Here is a 19,384-nt window from a genome sequence, read left to right as displayed (position 1 = left end):
GTGTATATGTCACTGTCAGTAAAATTAGCAATATTTTATTACTACCAGTACTACTAGTAAAAACTAATATTGCTAAAACCATTAATAAACATAGTATAATTGCTGTACAATTAAAAACGCATGCATCCTCAAAATGTGAAACAAGGTTCAACAAAAATGTTTGTTTTTTGTGAAAAAAAAAGAAAAAGGTTTGTACAATCCCTCGTTTTATAAGTGGTCTTATGAGTTTAATTTGTTCTGACACTCAGATCTCAAATCATCTTTCCCCAATGAAACTAAAATGTCATTAAATCCATTCCAACACCACATAAAGCACCAAAATGTTTGTAACATGTTTAAAAAAAAAAAAAAAAAATAGCACTCTGCTGTTTTGTACTTTCAGTAATAATATTTAAATAGAATGCACAGTAACCCATCGAGTTCATGCACTCACTGTGCCACTCCGCAGGCCTTGCCCACCAAAGGGCAGTTAGTATATTACACGCTCTCTCACACCCACATTTATTTTTTTTGACAGAAAACAAACAACTGGTAATAGAATAATCTGCTTGAAGCCTGCACACATTGCATTTTGGAAAGTTTACTGCCACTATCTAGCAATTGTAAGTCAAATATTTCCTCACAAGTTAAAAAAAAAAAAAAAAAAACTTCGGGAAAAATTCACGTTGGGTCACTTGAAAGTCAAGGTACCACTGTATACAAATAACCACACTTTTCTTCCATAGTGTCTGTACTGTAGATATCAACAACAGGTAGGTACGACACACCCCTTTGAGTTATGTGCTTACTACAACGTTAAAACTAGTGGGGGCAAAGTGTCAACGTGTTCCATGTTTGTGGACAACACGAAAACCAAAATAAGGATGCCACAACGCGCTGCTGCATACGGTTGGACACACACCATACAATCACAAGGGAACTCTGAACTGGAAATAACCTTCCATAGGTAAATATTCTGTATTAATAGCACATGCTATGTTGTGAACAAAAATAAGTATACCTCATGAAAACCAGTAGAGAAATGTGCAAGTTATTTATTTTCAATGTACATGCATTGCCTTTGATAGGAATGTTGCCCCTACCAACATGGCCACCACATAGGCACGTCGCTTAGACGGGACGCTCCAGCACTGGCGTAAATGAAACTCGTCTTCTGTTCATATCTGTGTTCTGTATATTGCATGTAGTATTCAAAGCTCAGGCGGTAATGTGCTAGTAAAAGCTAATAGTAAAAAAAGTACATGCGTACAAATGTAGCATTCTACATAGACTCAGATCAGAGTAAATAGTTGTGTCCAGTGGACAGCACAGAGCCAAGATGCAGCACGGTGCTGCTCGAGTGCGTTTCGTCGCCTCCCGAATCCTCGTCGACATCACCCGAATTGACGGGTGCGGGCGAGTTACTCGACGAGTTGGTCTCCTCGCACTCGCCTTCACCAGGCTGCTGCGGCTGCTGGGAGACGAAGTCGGACAGGAAGAGGGCGTGGATCTGAGTGAGGAAGGCTTCGCCCTCCTCGTCGGGCAGCGGCTCCAGGTATCTGGCCAGCGACGACAGCATCTGCGCGACCGACCGCAGAACGTCGGACAGGAAGAAAGTGGGGAAAATGTTGGTATCCTGTTCCTTCAAGAGTGATGTTGCTGAAGGATGTGCGCGCCTTTACCTTTTCCAGACAGGTGAGATGGGAGTCCTTCCGGAAAAATCTGTCCATGTGCACACTCCTAGAAGAAAATGTGAAAAATATTACCATATACTGTAGCACAGGGGTGGGCAAACTTTTGTGATCAAGTGGCTCATTTGATTTTTAAAATGGGCCAGCCCATTCGCAGATGAGGCCAAGATAAATAACTAAGCAAAAGTTAAAATCTGTGTAAAATATTTGATTTCAATACTAACATCATCATTGTGTGTTTTTATTATTCATAATTAAATTATAATTAACCAGCCAATAATTTTTTGGAAGAAAAAACGTTAAGTGTACACACAATAGTTTATTTAAATAATATTATCATTTTATTTTTTTACAGTAAACTAATTTGCCAAATATTTAATGAGATAAATGAATAAATAAATGTTGATTAACCAATTCCAGGAAATAATTGCTATTATGCTACAAATATTTTTTGCAGGTAAAACAATTCACACTAATTTGAAGTATTATTTATCACTCATTTATGAGTAGATACGCCAAAACCAAATGGCGGCTTGAAACCAAAATGGCCAACTTTGAGTTTGGTTTCCCACCCTGGTGTTTGGGAGTACTTGTGGATGAGCCACAGGGCTCGTCTTAAAGTCTGATCCCAGTCTGGGATGTCCTGTGACGGCAGGAAGTCAAATTTGTAGGGAACCTCTGGAAGAAAACACAAAATGTCGACTTTATTCTTGGAAGAAAAGGGAAAAAAAACTCATAACATGACAAGTTTATTCTTATAAATGTATTAATGTTTTTTATGTAAAATGACAGATGTCTTCTTGTATTGCATATGCATCTATGCTTTTAAAATGTTCTTTTTTTTTCATAACACTCACAAATTTAAATTGTTTTAAACATTACTTATTTAATCACGTAAAATGCAACATATTATAACAGCATGACGTTCTTGTAAAATTAAGAATTTTGTTCTCATCTCCCTTACGCTTGTAAAATTCCCATTTTTGTCTCATAAAATGTGTAATTTTTGTTTTTTTCACTCATAATATTGAGATGTTACATATTTTTTTTTATTATTATATTTTGTTTCCTTTTAATATTACATTTATTCCTGTGAATTCCTGTGGGGGAAAAAAATACTATTACAAATATGCTTCTGAAGAATGTTTTTCTCATAACGTTTGGACTTTATTTCAATAAAATTGAGAAAATATTTATTTACTCCAATATTAAGACTTTAATCCTTTTAAATGTACCAAAAAAAATTGTATCATAATAATATGACCTTATTATTGTAAATTTAGGATTTCAATTCACTTATTATTGTTGTAAAATAAAAATACAAATGTTATGCATTATTACTTGAAAAAAATGTATCTTAATATTATGCATTTCATTTTCTAAAATTACAATTTCATTTTCATAATATTAGGATTTTATTAACTAAAAATAAAGGCTTTTCGCACCAGATGATATTGAGATGTTATTCTGCTCAAATTAAGATTTTTTTTCTGGAAATGTTATTCCCGCACAATACAAAATATTATTGTACCAGTATGACTGTTTTTCTTTTTTTCTCATGTCTTTTAATTTTTTTTTTCTTGTAATATAACGCACTTATGCTTTATTTGTATCTGGTACTATTTTATCCCCCCCCCCCTCCATAATATTTATATTTTATTCTTGCAAAACTGTTTATTTTTTGCAAAATTAAGTATTAGTCCTTTGAAATGTAGGAAAAAATATTGTAATATTAAGCATTTATTTATCTAAAGTATGTTTTAATAATATTAAGCCTTTATTACAATAAAATTATGACCAACTAAGAAAATAAATCCTTATATTACAACGGTAGTATTTTTTAAAAATAATGTTAGCACTTTATTCCAATAAAACTAAGATTTTTTTTCAAAATATGATGGATTTATTCCTGTAAAATTTATTATTGTAAAGACATCGCTTTTTAAATCATAATACAAAGACTATTTCCATAAAAGTACAGAGGTTTTTAATCAACTTGTTTTCTTTTCAACATACTTTGCGGTGCCAGGGGCTCTTGGCTCTCCTTGACCAACAAGCAGGTGGTTTGGGAATGCGGCGAGGGATTGGTCGGGTCGTACGGGCTCACTATCATCCCGATGAAGGGAGCGCCGCCGCGGGAGAAATAACTCTACAAATGAAACACAAATTAATATACGAGAACTGTAGGAAAGGTGGACCAACTGTTGCTTGACGTCACCTGGAACTGGTCCTGCGTGTTGATGTCCCGCACAGACGGGTTTGGGTGGAAGGATGGGTGGGAGTGGTACCAGCCCACCACGCTGAAGCCCAGAGAGGAGAGCACGTCGCAAGCCTGCGTCTGAGACAGAGAGTCCATCTCGCACTGGAGCCCCGTGCTCACGCTGTTGCACGGCTCCGCTGCACTGATCTACGAACACGCAAGAACACACACACACACACAGGTCTGTCAAGTAACACATGGCGCTTGTGGCCATTTAACAACTCACCTTTAACACTTTTTCCTCCTCATTGAAGGTTCCACCAAGCAGACCGATCACCTCGCCGCGAGACACGTGAGCATGCTGACCGGCAATAAAAAAATAAATAAATAAATAAATAAAAAATATTCAATCACAGGCAACTTCATTAGGAACACATGCACACATAAGACATTTAATGCAAAAGATCCAAAAACAAAAATTATTTATATAAAAAAAAAAAAAAAAAAAAAAAAAAAGGCCTGACAATGCTCAACGATTGAATTCATTTCATTTCTAATTTTCAGGGAACTTCTGTGAAATTGAGAAAAATACAGATCTTGTATTGGACACGGTTTATGCTTGTAATATTACACACTTATATACAAACTTTTCTCATTACATTACACGTTTATTCCTGTAAAATGTAAAAAAAAAATAAAAAAAAAAATAAAAAAAAGAAAAGTCTTGTAATAGTACGTTATCCTTACAAAATTACAACTTTATTCCTGTAATATAAATATTTTTGTCTCGTAATATGCATTTGTTCTTCAACTGCAGCGATTCTTGACCTTGCTGGGGTTACCGAACCCCGCAGGTTTCATACACACATTCACAGAACCCTTTGGAATTGGGAGAACAAAACATGGTTTACTGTATTTCAAATTCAAAACGTACATATATTATTTGCGCAAAAAATGAACCACGTATCAGTTATATACAAAATGTACTCTTCAAAGAACAAAACATGAATTTCACACAAAAAAACAAAATAATAATTCAATACAGTGAAAATTTACTGTAAATGAATATGAACTTTGCTGGCGCCTTTCTGCTTCGCAAGCACGACTCTCACATCATTTTCACAACAAAGCCTGTTTCTTTTCTTTGTTTTGTTTTTTGTCTACAATCTCAAATCATCGCAAAAGATGTGCTAGCCAATATTTGCAAGTGGTTAAAGTAGTTGGACTATCGCTGTTACAGATATGAACAATAGGTAGATACAACACGCCCCTTAGATCTGTGTGCCCACAGCGACACTGAATTGGGAGAAAAAAAAAAAACTCTGCAGGTGCCACACCGTGAGAACGTGGGGGTTCACTGTACAAGCAGTTTGTCTGAATGTGTGCTTACCATGTCCATAATCAGCAGCGTCTCAGCACACACGACGACTCTGAATGGTTCCTGGAGAATGATAAAAACAAAATTTAAACTATGCTGCAAATCCTACTTGATGATGACATCTTTATAAATATGATTCATCAAATAAGATTACAGCCAATGCTAGTCACTGACCTGCACTTCCTCTCCAAAGCACCGACATGGAATGAGCTGGAAGGGATCAAAAGACCTAAAACAAGTCACAGGGTAACACATATAGAAAGAATTAAGATACTCTTGTGTCTCAAATTCTCGCTGTTTTGGAAACCTGTGTGTCCGTGTTTGTGTGGATGCCGCTCACCCTCTGTGCCTGGACATTTTGCAGGCTTTGGGCCGCTCTCTGCGCATGGCTAGCTCCTCGGCGCTAAGGTGCTAACAACAACAAGGATGAAGATGTGTACTAGTACAATCAAATGGCGTATATAGTTACGCGTTTGTTTGTAGACACCTCGTATGTCTGTCCCTCCAAGTCTTTGGCATCACACCAGTTTCCCCACGTGTCCCTCACGCGCCGCTTCCTTGTCCGCTACCAGCAAAAAAACAGCCAGGAAATTCATAGGTGTTTAAATGCTGCAATAGTGACAATAAAACATATAGACTGTGGCCACACTTGGAGCTAGGGCTGTCATTATCGAATAGTTTTAGAATGGATTAAGTCTATCGATTGATTATTCCATGGATTGATCAAATTTTCTGATAACAGTCAATTCACCGATTGTTGTTGTTTATTTGGTATTGTTTAAGGATTGAATGAATGACAGCTCCTTCTCGGGTAGTGTTTAATGTTACGGGCTAGGAGTTTGATGGACACTTCTTAGGCTGCAGCAGATTATTTCTGCTTTCAAAAAGGAATACAGGAATCAAAGAATATTTACTGTTGAGAGCTTGAAATCAGAAGATTTGGACAATTTAAATTTTTATACAATGGCTCTAAATGATTAATCCGTTATCCAAAAACAGGACATGCCACATTTATTCTTGTAAAATTAAAAAAAGACTATATTCATAATATTCTTGTCATTCTTATAAAATAGATGTTTTTTTTCCTGTAATATGAGGCATTTCTTCCAGTAAAACATACACAAATTTGTCTTTGTAGGACAAATGTATTCTTGTGAAATTAAAACACAAAATGAATAATATTCAGACGTTATCCCTGAAAATAGCCATTTACTCCTGGTTACAGCACATTTCTCTTCATAATACAATTTCACTCTTGTAAATTTCTTTTTTTCCTTCACAATATATAACTACTTTATTTAAAAAAACAAAAAACTGTTTATCTCATGATGTTAAGATTTTATTCCTGGAAAATCTTCAAACTAGTATTAATACGACAAATATAATATTATAAATTGACTTTTTTTCCTCATATTATTATGCACTAATTCTTGTAAGATTAAAATTTTTGTGTCAATATATGATGCAATTGTTTTTTTTTTTTTGCAGTTCTTCAGGTGAGCCTATAATGTCTTGACAGTCCGTGTGGACCAAAACCTACCAGAGAACAACTAAACTGACCATACTCTGCAGCCTTTGGGCCAGCTGGTAGGCCTCCCGCACGTCTTTGCCCTCCTTCTGCTTGGTGCGGTCGGCGACCCGGGGGCGATTATATACCGCTTGCTCTAAGAAAAATAATTACAAAATAAATATTAAATAAATTATAAATAAACAATAAGTAAAGAATAAATAAAGGAAAAGTAAATAACACACAAATACTAGCTTGATATACTGTAGGTGGGTGCCGGTTCCTACCGCAGTTGAAATTAATGGCACCGATGAGCTCCAGGTACGTGTGTATCCTTCCGATGCAGTTGACGTCGCCGCAGTTCTTCAGGCCGGGCCGCACCGACGTCTTGTTCAGGTACTTGGGCTTCCGCTTCAGCCTGCGACACGATCACGACACCACAAGGTTAGCATTCTACGTCCTCCTCGTGTGCTATTTTTGTTTTCTTGTGCTTCACCATTGGTCCAGGATGTAGTTCCGGATCTTCAGGTATCTCTCGGGCGTCTTGGAAGGCCGGCCCTCGAAGAACTCCGGGATGGCTTGCTTCTCGTCCTCACTGATGCTTCCCACGTCCAGCTCCACCTCCTGCTCTGGTGCTTTTAGCTCCTCCTCCTCCTCATCTTCCTCCTCCTCCTGCTCCTCCTGATCTTCCTGTGGTTTGTCACTCTCTGCAGCTTCATCCTCCTCTTCCTCCTCTGCCTGCGCCTGCTTGGAGGCTGTTGAAGCTTCAGCTTCAGCCTCCCGTTCCTCAGCGGACTCCTCCGAGAGCCCGAGCGAAGGCGCGGGCGGAGGGCCGGCTTGACGCTCGACCCCACGCTCGCCGCCGAGGTCGTCGGTGATGTCCACGTCCTCGTCCTCGTCCTCATCCGGTTTCTCCATACGCACCGTGTTGGCGGAGCTGGGCTGAGGCGAGGGTGGCGCAGCGCCTGTAGAGGGAGCCACCACGCCCTGGTCCAGTCTTACCTGTGTGTGCGCGTGTGACTTTGTTTAAGCAAACAGCTTCACAATAAGATGGAATCCAGTTATTATATTTCTTGTTTTTATGTTCGTTTGGCACTACACAACTCAAAGCCTCACAATCAACCTTGTAATAGTAGACATAGTTGCAGCCGAAAGACTTCTCTTGCATGCTATTTTTGTATTTCCTGTATCCACTATTGCTGCTGAAACAATGCAATTTTCCCTTAATAAAGGTTATCTTATTTTATATTACACATATTTATTGTATTAATGTACTTTTAAACTTATAGGCCCCCTGTTCTCAGGTAACGTAATTCATTTCCGGTTTTCGGTTCTAGTCCTATGTGGCTGTGTAGCGTTATTGTTTACTTATATTTGTAAAAAAAAAAAAATATTTTTTTTAATTATATATATAAAATTACAATTAAAAATTATTAAACAAAATAATAATTGAAAAAATACATGTAATTATTTGATAACTCAAGTTATAGTAATCATTCGACCTCAATTTTGCACAAATTTAATCAAATAAAATAAAGCAATATAGTTAAAAACAATCCTAAACACAGAATATTTATTTTTACTAACATTTCTGAGTAAAAAAACAAAAAAAAACAAATCCATATAAGTTTGAAGCTTGGCTCTTTTTTTTGGGGGGGGGGGGGGGGGGGTCATTCTAATAAATACTTAATTACAGGGAACTATTCTATCAAATCTACTTGGGTGACTTAAGTGTATGTCGCGTTGTGAACGTGTAATCACAGACGCCATGACAAGTATCTACTGAAGCAAGCGACCTCATCCAGTACGATGCAGTGATTTCCAGTAAGATGAGAGCGACTCACCTTGTGTTTCAAATACTGTCTGGCGTAGCTCTTGACCTGAAGGACGCTGCGGCTGCCCACCAACTTAGCGATCTTTGTCCACCTTCGCCCAAACTGAGCCTGAACACCAACGCGGCCGCAGACATACTTGTACTCTTAACAACATGATGATGATGATGATGATGGTGGTGGTGATGATGATGCTCGCATTTTTAAAAACATACCAGCCCCTCTTCAAACAACTCCTTCTCCTGTTTGGACCACCGCGATGAGGCGGAGGAGGACGTCTTGGCCGGAGACCTGTACAGGTAACAGAAAGGAGAGTTTTGCATTTTATAACCATTTGTTTAATAGTTTATCTACTTAGTGTCTGTGTGAGCCCTTCTTCACTTCCACCTCATCGTTACATAACAGTGGGGCTACTTTACATAATAACCCCCCCCCCCCCCACATCAAGTTTGGCCGCTGATTACGTGATCAACTAGGCTGGGGGACGATTAAGATCGGACTACACTGGGCGTACACACAGTGTAGTATATAAACTGCTGTGTCCACCAGCTAAAACGCTTTTATTGTCTTTACTGGCACCCGCCCCCCCCCCGGCCCCCCCCACACACACACACTTGGGGGTCTGTTCAAGTCGTAAGGCTCAGGCTCCACTCTCAGTCATCGTGGCAACGGAAGCCGGCCTCGCCGTAGGCCCAGCAGTATAGAGGACAGGATGGGGACTGGCTCACGTGCATGAAAAATGGTTGGTTTCAATAAGGTGTTTCTATATGTACTTACTTCTTCACTTTAGGCTTGTTGAGAACATCACTGGGCCAAATTTGGTTGGGAATCGCCTGGCCTTTAAGGTAGTATCTAGAATTGGTTTAGGTCCACAAAAGTCATCCAGTAATTGTTACAAAAGCTAATGGATGAAGCACAGACAGGTATAGTCCGTTCACAGCAGTGGGGACAAAAAAGATACTGCTCCTCCAGAAGCATCCTGTGGATGGCCTCCCGGTTTTCGCTGCTGATGGAGGTGTCCAGCTCCCAGGGCTAAACCGTAAACACAACATAAACACATGCATTTATGTGAAGACCACAGCTCCGTTATTAGCTCAGTGTTTACCAGGATTCCGGCATTGCTTTTCCACGCAGACTGCTCCTGAACTAAACCTCTTGCATCTTGCTCGCTGTAATAGAAAAAAAAAAAATACATTGGTTGTGTTAGGAATCGCCAGAGGAATCATTCACTCATTCCGTACTCCCAAATCACTATAAGGTGTTACCTCAACTTGCACCACCTACAAAGTTTAGACAATTTTTAGTACTTTAGTCTTAAACATGTTTTTAAACATAGAACGTGAAACACACACTTTAAATTTCAGTTTTAAGTTTACTGAAAAACTAGATCACAAAATATCACATTGTGTATTTAACCAAACCGCCGAACTTTGTCTGACGAAAGTCTGATAGGTTCATATTAATGCCTGATGCAAAATGCCATAAACGGGCTAACGACGTCACCCTGTTATATAATCCTTTAAGGATATTTAAACGCAAACGGTGGGGCAATACATGTAGACATACAATATAATAATACTCACAGGCATAGTTTTTATTCTCTGCAAAAAAAAAACTTAATAATGCTACTGCAGCTTACTGAGCAGTTACGACCGTCTTCATGTACATATGTATGTATGTTTTCTACGTTTCCCTGGTGGCTAAGGCGCACACACCAGACGGAGCCTCACAAAATCATGACGCACAAATTGTTTAGTTCTTTCCATTCTATTCAACTACATTATTACTGTATGTTTTATAAAGTACAATAATGTAGAGTTCTAGTTGTCTCATTAAAAAAAAAACAAGTTTTTGTTGGTCATTTATGGGGGCTGGAAATAGAGTGTAAAACATGAAACAGTTCGTGCATCATGATTTAATGCTGCAATCCAATTTGGTGTGCTGCTCCTCCTGGTGTGCCCGCCTTGGCCACCAGGAGGCAGTATAATACTGTGCATTCATGCAGACACAAACGAATAACAAGACTCCTTCTATTACAACCACTCAGTAAGTTGCTGTAATATAAGCCATTTTTTATAGAAGATAAAGAACACATGCCTGTGAGTATTGTTATATTATCTGCCTACAATAGTTGTTCCACCATTTGTGTTCAAAACCGAGACTATTGATGCTAACTGTTAGCATGTCATTGGGATATTCCATTATATGTTAGCATTAAGCTCGCTGAGGGTGTTCTTAAGGCAACGTGGTTTGGTTGTTTTTAAACATACAACGTGTAATTCTCTTTGTTTTGTGATTAGTTTGACATTAAACGTAAATTGGGAGTGTGGCATTACACAGCTTGATGCTTCTTCTTTTAATGAATGTTCACCATTTGCCAAACTTCTTGTTGCTGCTAATTGTGAAGTAAGTTGAATTGAGTTTACTGCCATACAGCGATCGCATCTCAATTTTGCCGGTCGCAAGTCAAAGAAAGAAAGAAAAAAATTGGTAGTAATTACAACTCGCATCTAGAAAAACTCGATCGTCGAGTCACTCGTAGCGAAGGCACCAATGTACATGAAATTTCTCCCTTGTCCAAAAACTGATAAATGATGTAATCTGGTAGAAAACCTTAAAAACTGTATGTCTTGAAAATGAAAGTCATTGAACCCTTTAATTGCATGATTCAATCCAGTAAACAACAGTAATTAAAAAAAATAAAAAAACTTTTCATGGGTTTCGATTGGCCAAAAGTGGCCATTACAGAGCCAAAGGGTACGATTTGATTTAAATACTATATTATATATTTAAAGGGGTGAAGTTGGCAATTACAAAAAAATAAACATAATTAATTACAAAAATCCCCACCCTTGGGAAGTGTCATTGCATTTGTATTAACACAACAAAATCGTTCCAAAAAAAAGGGAAGCAAGTTGACACAAATGGCCTGCATAGAGCCCAGAGGCTTAATTGAGTCTATTATACATTCCATCCATTTTCTGAGCCACTTCTCCTCACTAGGGTCGCGGGCGTGCTGGAGCCTATTGAGTCTATTATAAACAAAAATAATAATATTAATAAGACAAACACAGCACTTTATTTCCATACTTGTTGCGAGGTGTTGCTTTTTCTGTATCGGTGCAATGGTGGTCACTACTTTTCAAGATGCATAGTGGGATACAGTAATGGCACGATTTACGATTCAGTCATATATGCACTATTCAGTGGAACAACTACAATAGGGCAAACTCAATATATACTGTATGCAGTAGATAGGGAGTGATTGAGATTGCCATAAGATGAGCATTAGAGATATGACAGCAGCCTGACACTCAACACAGCTAAGTGTAGCTATAGCTTAGCCCGTTGAACGGAAAATACTTGCCCGGGAGTCGGGAAATTAAAGAGCAAGGCAGCGCGTGGAATAACAAGGTCGTAAAAAGTCATAATTTTTGGTGATTAAAAAAAAGCACATTACCCGATATTAGCATCGAACTCGTCTCCTTCGATGTCAACGTCCACCTCGTCCTCCATTTTGAAGGATGAACGTAAACAGCCAGGAGATGAACGGAAGTAACGGCGACACCCAGTGGTTGGAGGGACGAACTTCGCCATTGAAACGTTGATGGTAACTTTGGGCTTTGTGATTCATTTACGGAATTTTAGTAATTATGATGATAAATAATAATTTTGAACCCGTACCCGTACAAATGCTTCAGTCAAACTTAAGATACCGAGTTAGCATAAATGGCCAACACGAGAGCATGGAACTGAGAGCGACATCGTGTGGCCGGAAGGACGAATTTATAGAATTACATCGACTCCGGCAGTATACGACGTTTCGAGGTTACGAACGACAGCAAAAGAAAAATAGTTGGTGCAGCAGCGTTATAATAATGTGCGTCGTCACGTTTCGTACGTAGTGTTTTTCATCGAATGTTTCATGTTTATTTGCTAAAAGTGTTTTTCATACAAATAATTATGAATGTACTATTAGTGATGGAGTACCACGCGGTACGCACAACCTCGGGTTAGGTCGTCGCTGTAGGAACGGAACTCGGTCGTAAACCGAGAACGCTTGTAATTTCTTTAACAATTATATTTTTATAACAAAACCATTAAAAACAATCTATTCATTTTTAGAGATCTACAGTGACTTTAGTAAACTAATTAGAATAAAATAAAATAAATTTGATTAAATATGCATCACCCAACATGAGTTACCAAATTATTTTTTTAATTATTATTCAAACCTTTGAGTACCTTTTAGAATAAAAGCCCCAAAAACATTTAAACAACAAAATGCTCATTACATATTTAGGATTTTTCTTTAGGAATCAGGATATTGGTTCCCACTCAGAGCCTATGTATAGTGGCTGTTAAAAGTCTCCACAAAATTAAGACCAAGCAAAACTTTTCCACCTTTGGGACCTATAACCATGACAACTTGGTGGTTGCACAAGTGTGCACACCCTCTTATACTGTCACTGGGGATGCGGCTTTGTTCAGAATTAACAGATTACATTCACTCATGTTAAACGGGGGTCGGCACACACCTGCCACCATTTAAAGGACCTCTAATTAACCCCAAATACATTTCAGTTGTTCTAGTAGGGTTTTTCAGATCCCCCCCCTCCCTCCCTCTGTTTTCAAGCAGAAGCCTGAAGATGTTGTACTGCTAGTGACTGCTATTTGAAATTGATCATTATTTTCTCCACCTTGACTAAGGCACCAGTTCCATCTGAGAAAAAAATAAAATAAATTAAAAAGCAGACAAAAGTTTGGGTAACCCTGCTCTCGTGACAAAATGTGAGGCTCATGGTTCACAGTACAAATAACCACTAGCAGCCTGTTTGAAACAAAAAAGGCATGACAAAATGAAAGACAACAAAAAAGGTTTTATTTAGAAATTCACAGTTTCTAATGGCACTACAGCTTTTGTAGTAACTCACTCCTGCTCAAAAAATAAAATAAAAAATACTGTGCAGCTTTTCAGAGGAATCACAGAGAGAATGTGAAGGAGACCGACACATGAAAGCTTCAAAAAGTACAAAAAAAAGAAAAAACAAGGCATGAGGAGTCATTGAAAAGTGCACACTGTCTCACTGTTAAGTTTAATCAAAGTAGTCTCTTGTAACATGAGGGGAAAAAAGTAATCTCACGAGCACACACACACACACACAAACAAACAAACAAAAAAACAGGATTTAAAAGACAAATACCTTGACATGAACAGTGTTCCATACAACCATCTTTGCCTGTGTTTCCCTTTTAAACAAAAGCCACGCAACCTTTCAGTGAGAGAACAAAAGAGGACACACACAAAGATGCAGACTCACAAAGCTCATATGATACAATGTTAAACTCCTTCACAGTTGGGAAAATTGTGCAAAAAAAAAAAAAAAAAAAAGTGGGTTAAGAAAAGAGGGGTGAGTCAGGGCTCCCTGGCTCTGTCAAGATAAACCACTCAGAGCCTATCAGAAAACACTTTAAAATGCATGAAGAAAATCCTTTAAAAATGAGCAAATAGACAGGACGCCATCGCACACAGCAGACAAAAAAAAATAATAATAAAAAAAAAGCCGTGAATAATTAGTGCAAGCCAGTTTTCCACCGATCAGAAAGCAGCAGCAGCAGTGATCAAGCCATTTCATTCATTCATAATAATAATGTGAAATAAGAGAGTTATGCGCTCTGCGTCAGTACCCGTGAGTGTATTTGCAAGTATTACTTGGCTCTCGTTCTTATTTCTACTACTGAGACTGGCCTGCCAGTGTGCAAAAATAAATAAATAGATAAATAAAACTACTCTTTCGGACTTTCAGCCAGGTTGGCTCAGTAACAGGAAAGACAGTCACATGTATGAGAAATTATATTTGAATAAAAATTTAAGGGAAAAAAATGTATTGTTGAGAAAATAGTCGTACATTGTTGAAAAGAAAAACATTTTCTAGAAAAAGTTGTACAAATCAGTTTTTGCCCATAGGATTTGTTTCACATTGTTTTTTTTACTTACACTTTACTTACAATAATGAATTTCTATATTTTTTCAAAAAAGTGAAAAGCTTTTGCAGAAAAAGTCATGTGTATGATGCTGCTGCTGCTGCACTTAGTGTTTAAAAGGTGAGTCAGGAAATTACAAAGTTCAGCGTTTTCTTCATCAGGCTGCTGAGGGAATAAACTAACAAGAGCTGAGAAGGAATCAATTAAACAAAGATGGTGGTCCCGGGAGTCATAATGGCAAGCCATAAAGGATGAGAGGACACAGACACACACACACAAAACAAAGAAGAATAAAAGATGTATTTTGTAACTCAGTTCTCTCACTATGACACATGCTTTGAATACTTTGTGGATGCACGATTCACATGGACTTGTCCTCGCAAACATTTGTGTGTTTTGAACACCGATTAAAAGGGGTCATCAAGGCACGTAACCATTTAAAAGGTCTTTTGACGGGCGTGAATGAAGGGAAATGGGGTTTCTTTGGGATGAAGCGTTTCAGACTTGTCCGCTGACTGCCGTCACCCTGATTGTGCCCACGCCGAGCTCCTTGCTGTGCTTCATGAGCTGCCGCAGGCCGGGTAGCGAGGCCACGCGCCCCTCCGCCAGCTCAGTCTGCCGTAACCTCCGCCGCTTGGTGGAGCGCCTCTCCTGCCGGGACTTGGCGGGGGGGCCGGGCGGCGGCCGAGCGGGCTGAAGGGGCGCTGCAGGGGGCAGCTCGGCGCAGGAGAAAACGGGCGAGGGAGGCGGCAGTCGCCCGGCGAACGACTCCTCGGAGTGGGTGGACGAGCTGGTGCTGCTGGTCTCTGAGGGGGATTCCCTTGAGGAGTACGGGGGTAACGGTGGGGCTTCCTCAGCAGGAGATGGTGTGGGGGGAGGAGGAGGAGGAGGAGGTAGCGGTGGTGGGAGGTGAGGGGAAAGTGGAAGGACGGGGAGCGGAGGGGGAAGGCATGGGTGGAAGCCGTTGCACTTGATGTCACCGTTGGTGAGGGGAGCTAAAGGGGCCGACGGCATCACAGTTTCCACTTTCTCCAAAGGTTTTGTTTTACAGCGTTTTTTCTGTGAAAAGAGAAGAGTAGGGAACGTTTAAGTAATGATTTTTTTTTTGGGTTAAAAAGTATATATAACAAAAGTTATTTTCAAGAACAAACTTGTACAAAAAAGGCTTTTAAGAAAAACAAATTTATATTTAAGGAAAAAAAGTATTTTTGAGAAAAATTTCCATACAGTGGCAAATCGATGAGTTTTTCGAGAGATGAGCCGTTGCTCAGGCAATTTTTTTGTTGCCAACAGAAGGTCACAGAAAAAAACAATTTAAAAATCTGAATTATTAAAAAACACATTCCATAAAGGTGTTTTCTGTGAGGCTGGAACGGATTAAGGGCATTTCTATTAATTTCAATGGGAGCAATGATTTGAGATGTGAGGTCATTGAACAAACAACATTTTTGAAGTCAAGGCACAACTATTTTTGATAAAAAATTATATTTGAAGGAAAAAAAGGGCCTATTTTTGATCAAATGTTTGGAAGATCCATCCACCCATCCATTTTCTGAGCCGCTTATACGCACAAGGCTCGCGGGAGTGCTGGAGCCTATCCCAGCTATAATCGGGCAGGAGATGGGGGACACCCTGACACCCTGAACTGGTTGCCAGCCAATCGCAGGGCACATAGAAACACACAACCATTCGCACTCACATTCACACCTACGGGCATTTTGGAAAAAAAGCAATACAGTACATTCTTTTGAAAAAAAGAAAACTATTTTCTAAAAAAAATTTATACTTGGAAAAAATTCATTTTAGGGAAATAAAGTCACGTTTTCATGCTTGTAATACATATTTGACAATTGTTGAAAAACATTGACAAAACATTTTTTTTTTTTTAAATTTAAAGAACATAAGATCACATAGTTGAGAGAAAAAAGGTTCCATTAGCGAAAAAGGCTATTCAGCTTAGAATTATATATTTTTTAAAAAGAAAAAGTTTTACATTTGAAAAAGGTCTAATAGTTTCTCAAAAATCCGTTTTAAATTTCCGTGAAAAAGATGTAAATGTGAGCAAATAGCTATATTTTTTAGAAAAATAATATTTCAAGATTGAAGTATTATTTTAAGAAAAAAAAGTTGGTTCTTTTCCTTTTTCATTTTGGTTTTAGCACTCCTAGCACATGGCGTAGTTGTACCTTATTATTGAACCCTATAAGAGAGCATAAAAGATGTCTTATTTCCATTTGTCATTGTGACATGGTCAAACAGATGACTGTCGTAAGAGAAACACTACCTTTTTCTCTGGAGAAAATCTTAGAGGCTCTACAATGTACAAGTCATCTGGACCAACTGGGGAAAAGACACAGGCGAGTGAAAAACAGGAAAACCACATACAGTCATAAAACAAGTATGCTTCACTTGAGATTTTTTTATGAGCGCGCAGCTGGCAAATGTCTACCATGAGCCGCCAAAGCTTTGCACTCTATTCTTACGGCCCTCGAGCCTGCATATGCACACAAGCTGCCACTGACAGCTTTGAGCCTCAAGGGCAACCGCACGCAGGCAGTACAATAAACAACAGCTGCATGAATCAGATTTGATTCATTTCATGTTTACCTTCTGTAGAAGACAGGTGGAAGGACTTTGAACGCACAAGCGGACACATCACCCTGCGCTTCAGGCTCATGTCGTCGTAGGAGGAGAAGCACCTCTTGGGGCTGGGGTAGTGGTTGCTCTTGGGCACCGCGACTGCGGCGGAGGCGGCGTCCGCCCTGGGGGTAGCGCAGGAGTTGCGGCAGCACTGCAGGCACACGAGCAGGCCCAGGGACACGCACAGCACCAGAGAGACCGCCAGGTAGCTCTGACGGTCGGATACCTGTGCAGGAGCGCATGTTCAAGACGTTGCTGCCACATGAAGTCATACATTTTATTTTCAAGAAAAAAAGGGTTACATTTTTAAGGGAATTAATTTTTGAAAAAACAAAAAAAAAAAGTTATCCCCTCCTGGAAGCCGTCACCTTATCGTGGCGGAGGGGTTTGTGTGTCCCAATGATCCATCCATCCATTTTCTGAGCCGCTTATCCTCACAAGGGTCACGGGATGTCCCAATGATCTTAGGAGCCAAGTTGTCTGGGGCTTCACGCCCCTGGTAGGGTCACCCATGGCAAACAGGTCCAAGGTGTGGGACCAGACAAAGCACAGCTAAAGGACTCCTATGATGAAAAATATAAGTGGATCGAGGTTTCCCTTGCCCGGACGCGGGTCACCGGGGCCCCCCTCTGGAGCCAGGCCTGGAGGTGGGGCTCGAAGGAGAGCGCCTGGTGGCCAGGTCTGCACCCTTGGGGCCCGGCTGGGCACAGCCCGAAAGGGTAACGTGGGTCCCCCTTCGCATGGGCTCACCACCTGCGGGAAGGGGTTGGGTGCAGCGCGAGCTGGGCGGCGGCCGAAGGCGGGGACCTTGGCGATCCGATCCCCGGCTACAGAAGCTGGCTCTAGGGAAGTGGAATGTCACCTCTCTGGCAGGGAATGAGCCCGAGCTGCTGTGTAAGGTCGAGAAGTGCCGACTAGATATAGTAGGACTCTCCTCTACACACAGCTTGGGCTCTGGTACCAGTCCTCTCGAGAGGGGTTGGACTCTCTTCCACTCTGGAGTTGCCCACTGTGAGAGCCGCCAAGCAGTTGTGGGTATACTTATTGCCCTCTGGGTCGGCGCCTGTACATTGGGGTTCACCTCGGTGGACGAGAGGATAGCCTTCCTCCAAACGTCTGGCAGAACCCCGTCAGAAGGAGTTTCAACTCCGACAGAACTTTTCTCATGTCCCGGGGGAGGCGGGTGACATCGAGTCCGAGTGGACCATGCTCCGCACCTCCATTGCTGAGGCGGCCGACCGGAGCTGTGGCCGTAAGGTGGTCGGTGCCTGTCGTGGCGGCAATCCCCGAACCCGCTGGTGGACACCGACGGTGAGGGATGCCGTCAAGCTGAAAAAGGAGTCCTATCGGGCCTTTTTGGCCTGTGGGACTCCTGAGGCAGCTGATGGGTACCGGCTGGCCAAGCGGAATGTGGAATGCAGCTTTGGTGGTCGCCGAAGCAAAAAAAAAAAAAAATAAAATAAAAAAATCGGGCATGGGAGGAGTTTAGTGAGGCCAAGGAGAAAGACTTCCAGATGGCTTTGAGGAAATTCTGGTCCACCATCCAGCGTCTCAGGAGGGGGAAGCAGTGCACCATCAACACTGTGTATAGTGGGGATGGGGCGCTGCTGACCTCGACTCGGGACATTGTTGAGTCGGTGGGGAGAAAACTTCGAAAACCTCCTCAATGCCACCGACACGCCTTCCCATGAGGAAGGGGTCTCTGAGGCGGGCTCTCCTATCTCTGGGGTTGAGGTCACTGAGGTGGTTAAAAAGCTCCTCGGTGGCAAGGCCCCGGGGGTGGATGAGATTTGTCCGGAGTTCCTAAAGGCTCTGGATGTTGTGGGGCTGTCCTGGTTGACACGCCTCTGCAACATTGCGTGCCTCTGGATTGGGAGACTCGGGTTGTGGTCCCTCTTTTTAAGAAGGGGGACCTGAGGGTGTGTTCCAACTACAGGGGGATCACACTCCTCAGCCTCCCTGGTAAGGTCTATTCAGGGGTGCTAGAGAGGAGGGTCTGTCGGGAAGTCGAATCTCAGATACAGGGGGAGCAGTGTGGTTTTCGTCCTGGCCGTGGAACAGTGGACCAGCTCTACACCCTCGACAGGGTCCTCGAGGGTGCATGGGAGTTCGCCAAACCAGTCTACATGTCTTTTGTGGACTTGGAGAAGGCGTTTGACCGTGTCCCTCGGG

The 19,384-nt window shown here is 40.8% G+C and overlaps 2 protein-coding genes across 8 annotated transcripts in view; both read right to left on the bottom strand.

Moving 5' to 3' along the window:
- Positions 1-1,017: 1,017 nt before the first annotated feature.
- mysm1 (Myb-like, SWIRM and MPN domains 1) lies at positions 1,018-12,126 on the bottom strand. Its single transcript, XM_061684431.1, has 19 exons — positions 12,048-12,126; positions 9,693-9,756; positions 9,549-9,619; positions 9,365-9,439; positions 8,803-8,878; positions 8,600-8,698; positions 7,252-7,757; positions 7,043-7,173; positions 6,809-6,912; positions 5,736-5,813; positions 5,589-5,659; positions 5,423-5,477; positions 5,261-5,311; positions 4,157-4,231; positions 3,889-4,077; positions 3,687-3,819; positions 2,243-2,348; positions 1,662-1,719; positions 1,018-1,558 (listed from the first exon to the last, which is right to left on the bottom strand). Exons 1-19 carry the CDS (start codon positions 12,101-12,103, stop codon positions 1,277-1,279), a joined length of 2,280 nt encoding a protein of 759 aa, XP_061540415.1. The 5' UTR covers positions 12,104-12,126; the 3' UTR covers positions 1,018-1,276.
- Positions 12,127-13,460: 1,334 nt separating this feature from the next.
- suco (SUN domain containing ossification factor) overlaps positions 13,461-19,384 on the bottom strand; it is a 43,317-nt gene continuing 37,393 nt past the window's right edge. For 6 of the 7 annotated variants that reach the window (XM_061683609.1, XM_061683610.1, XM_061683613.1 and 3 more), the window contains 3 exons: positions 17,180-17,438; positions 16,857-16,912; positions 13,461-15,631 (listed from right to left, as the gene is read on the bottom strand). In XM_061683609.1, the coding sequence (XP_061539593.1) occupies positions 15,071-15,631; positions 16,857-16,912; positions 17,180-17,438 (876 nt within the window). In that variant the 3' untranslated portion in view covers positions 13,461-15,070. The remainder of the gene's footprint in view (positions 15,632-16,856; positions 16,913-17,179; positions 17,439-19,384) is intronic. The other variant, XM_061683616.1, reaches the window with a different exon arrangement.

The sequence above is a fragment of the Phycodurus eques genome, chromosome 8 (assembly GCF_024500275.1).
Source record: "Phycodurus eques isolate BA_2022a chromosome 8, UOR_Pequ_1.1, whole genome shotgun sequence".
NCBI classification, from domain to species: Eukaryota; Metazoa; Chordata; class Actinopteri; order Syngnathiformes; family Syngnathidae; genus Phycodurus; species Phycodurus eques.
Note: the sequence above shows the minus strand (reverse complement) of the source record. Positions and strands in the feature narration are given on the sequence as shown.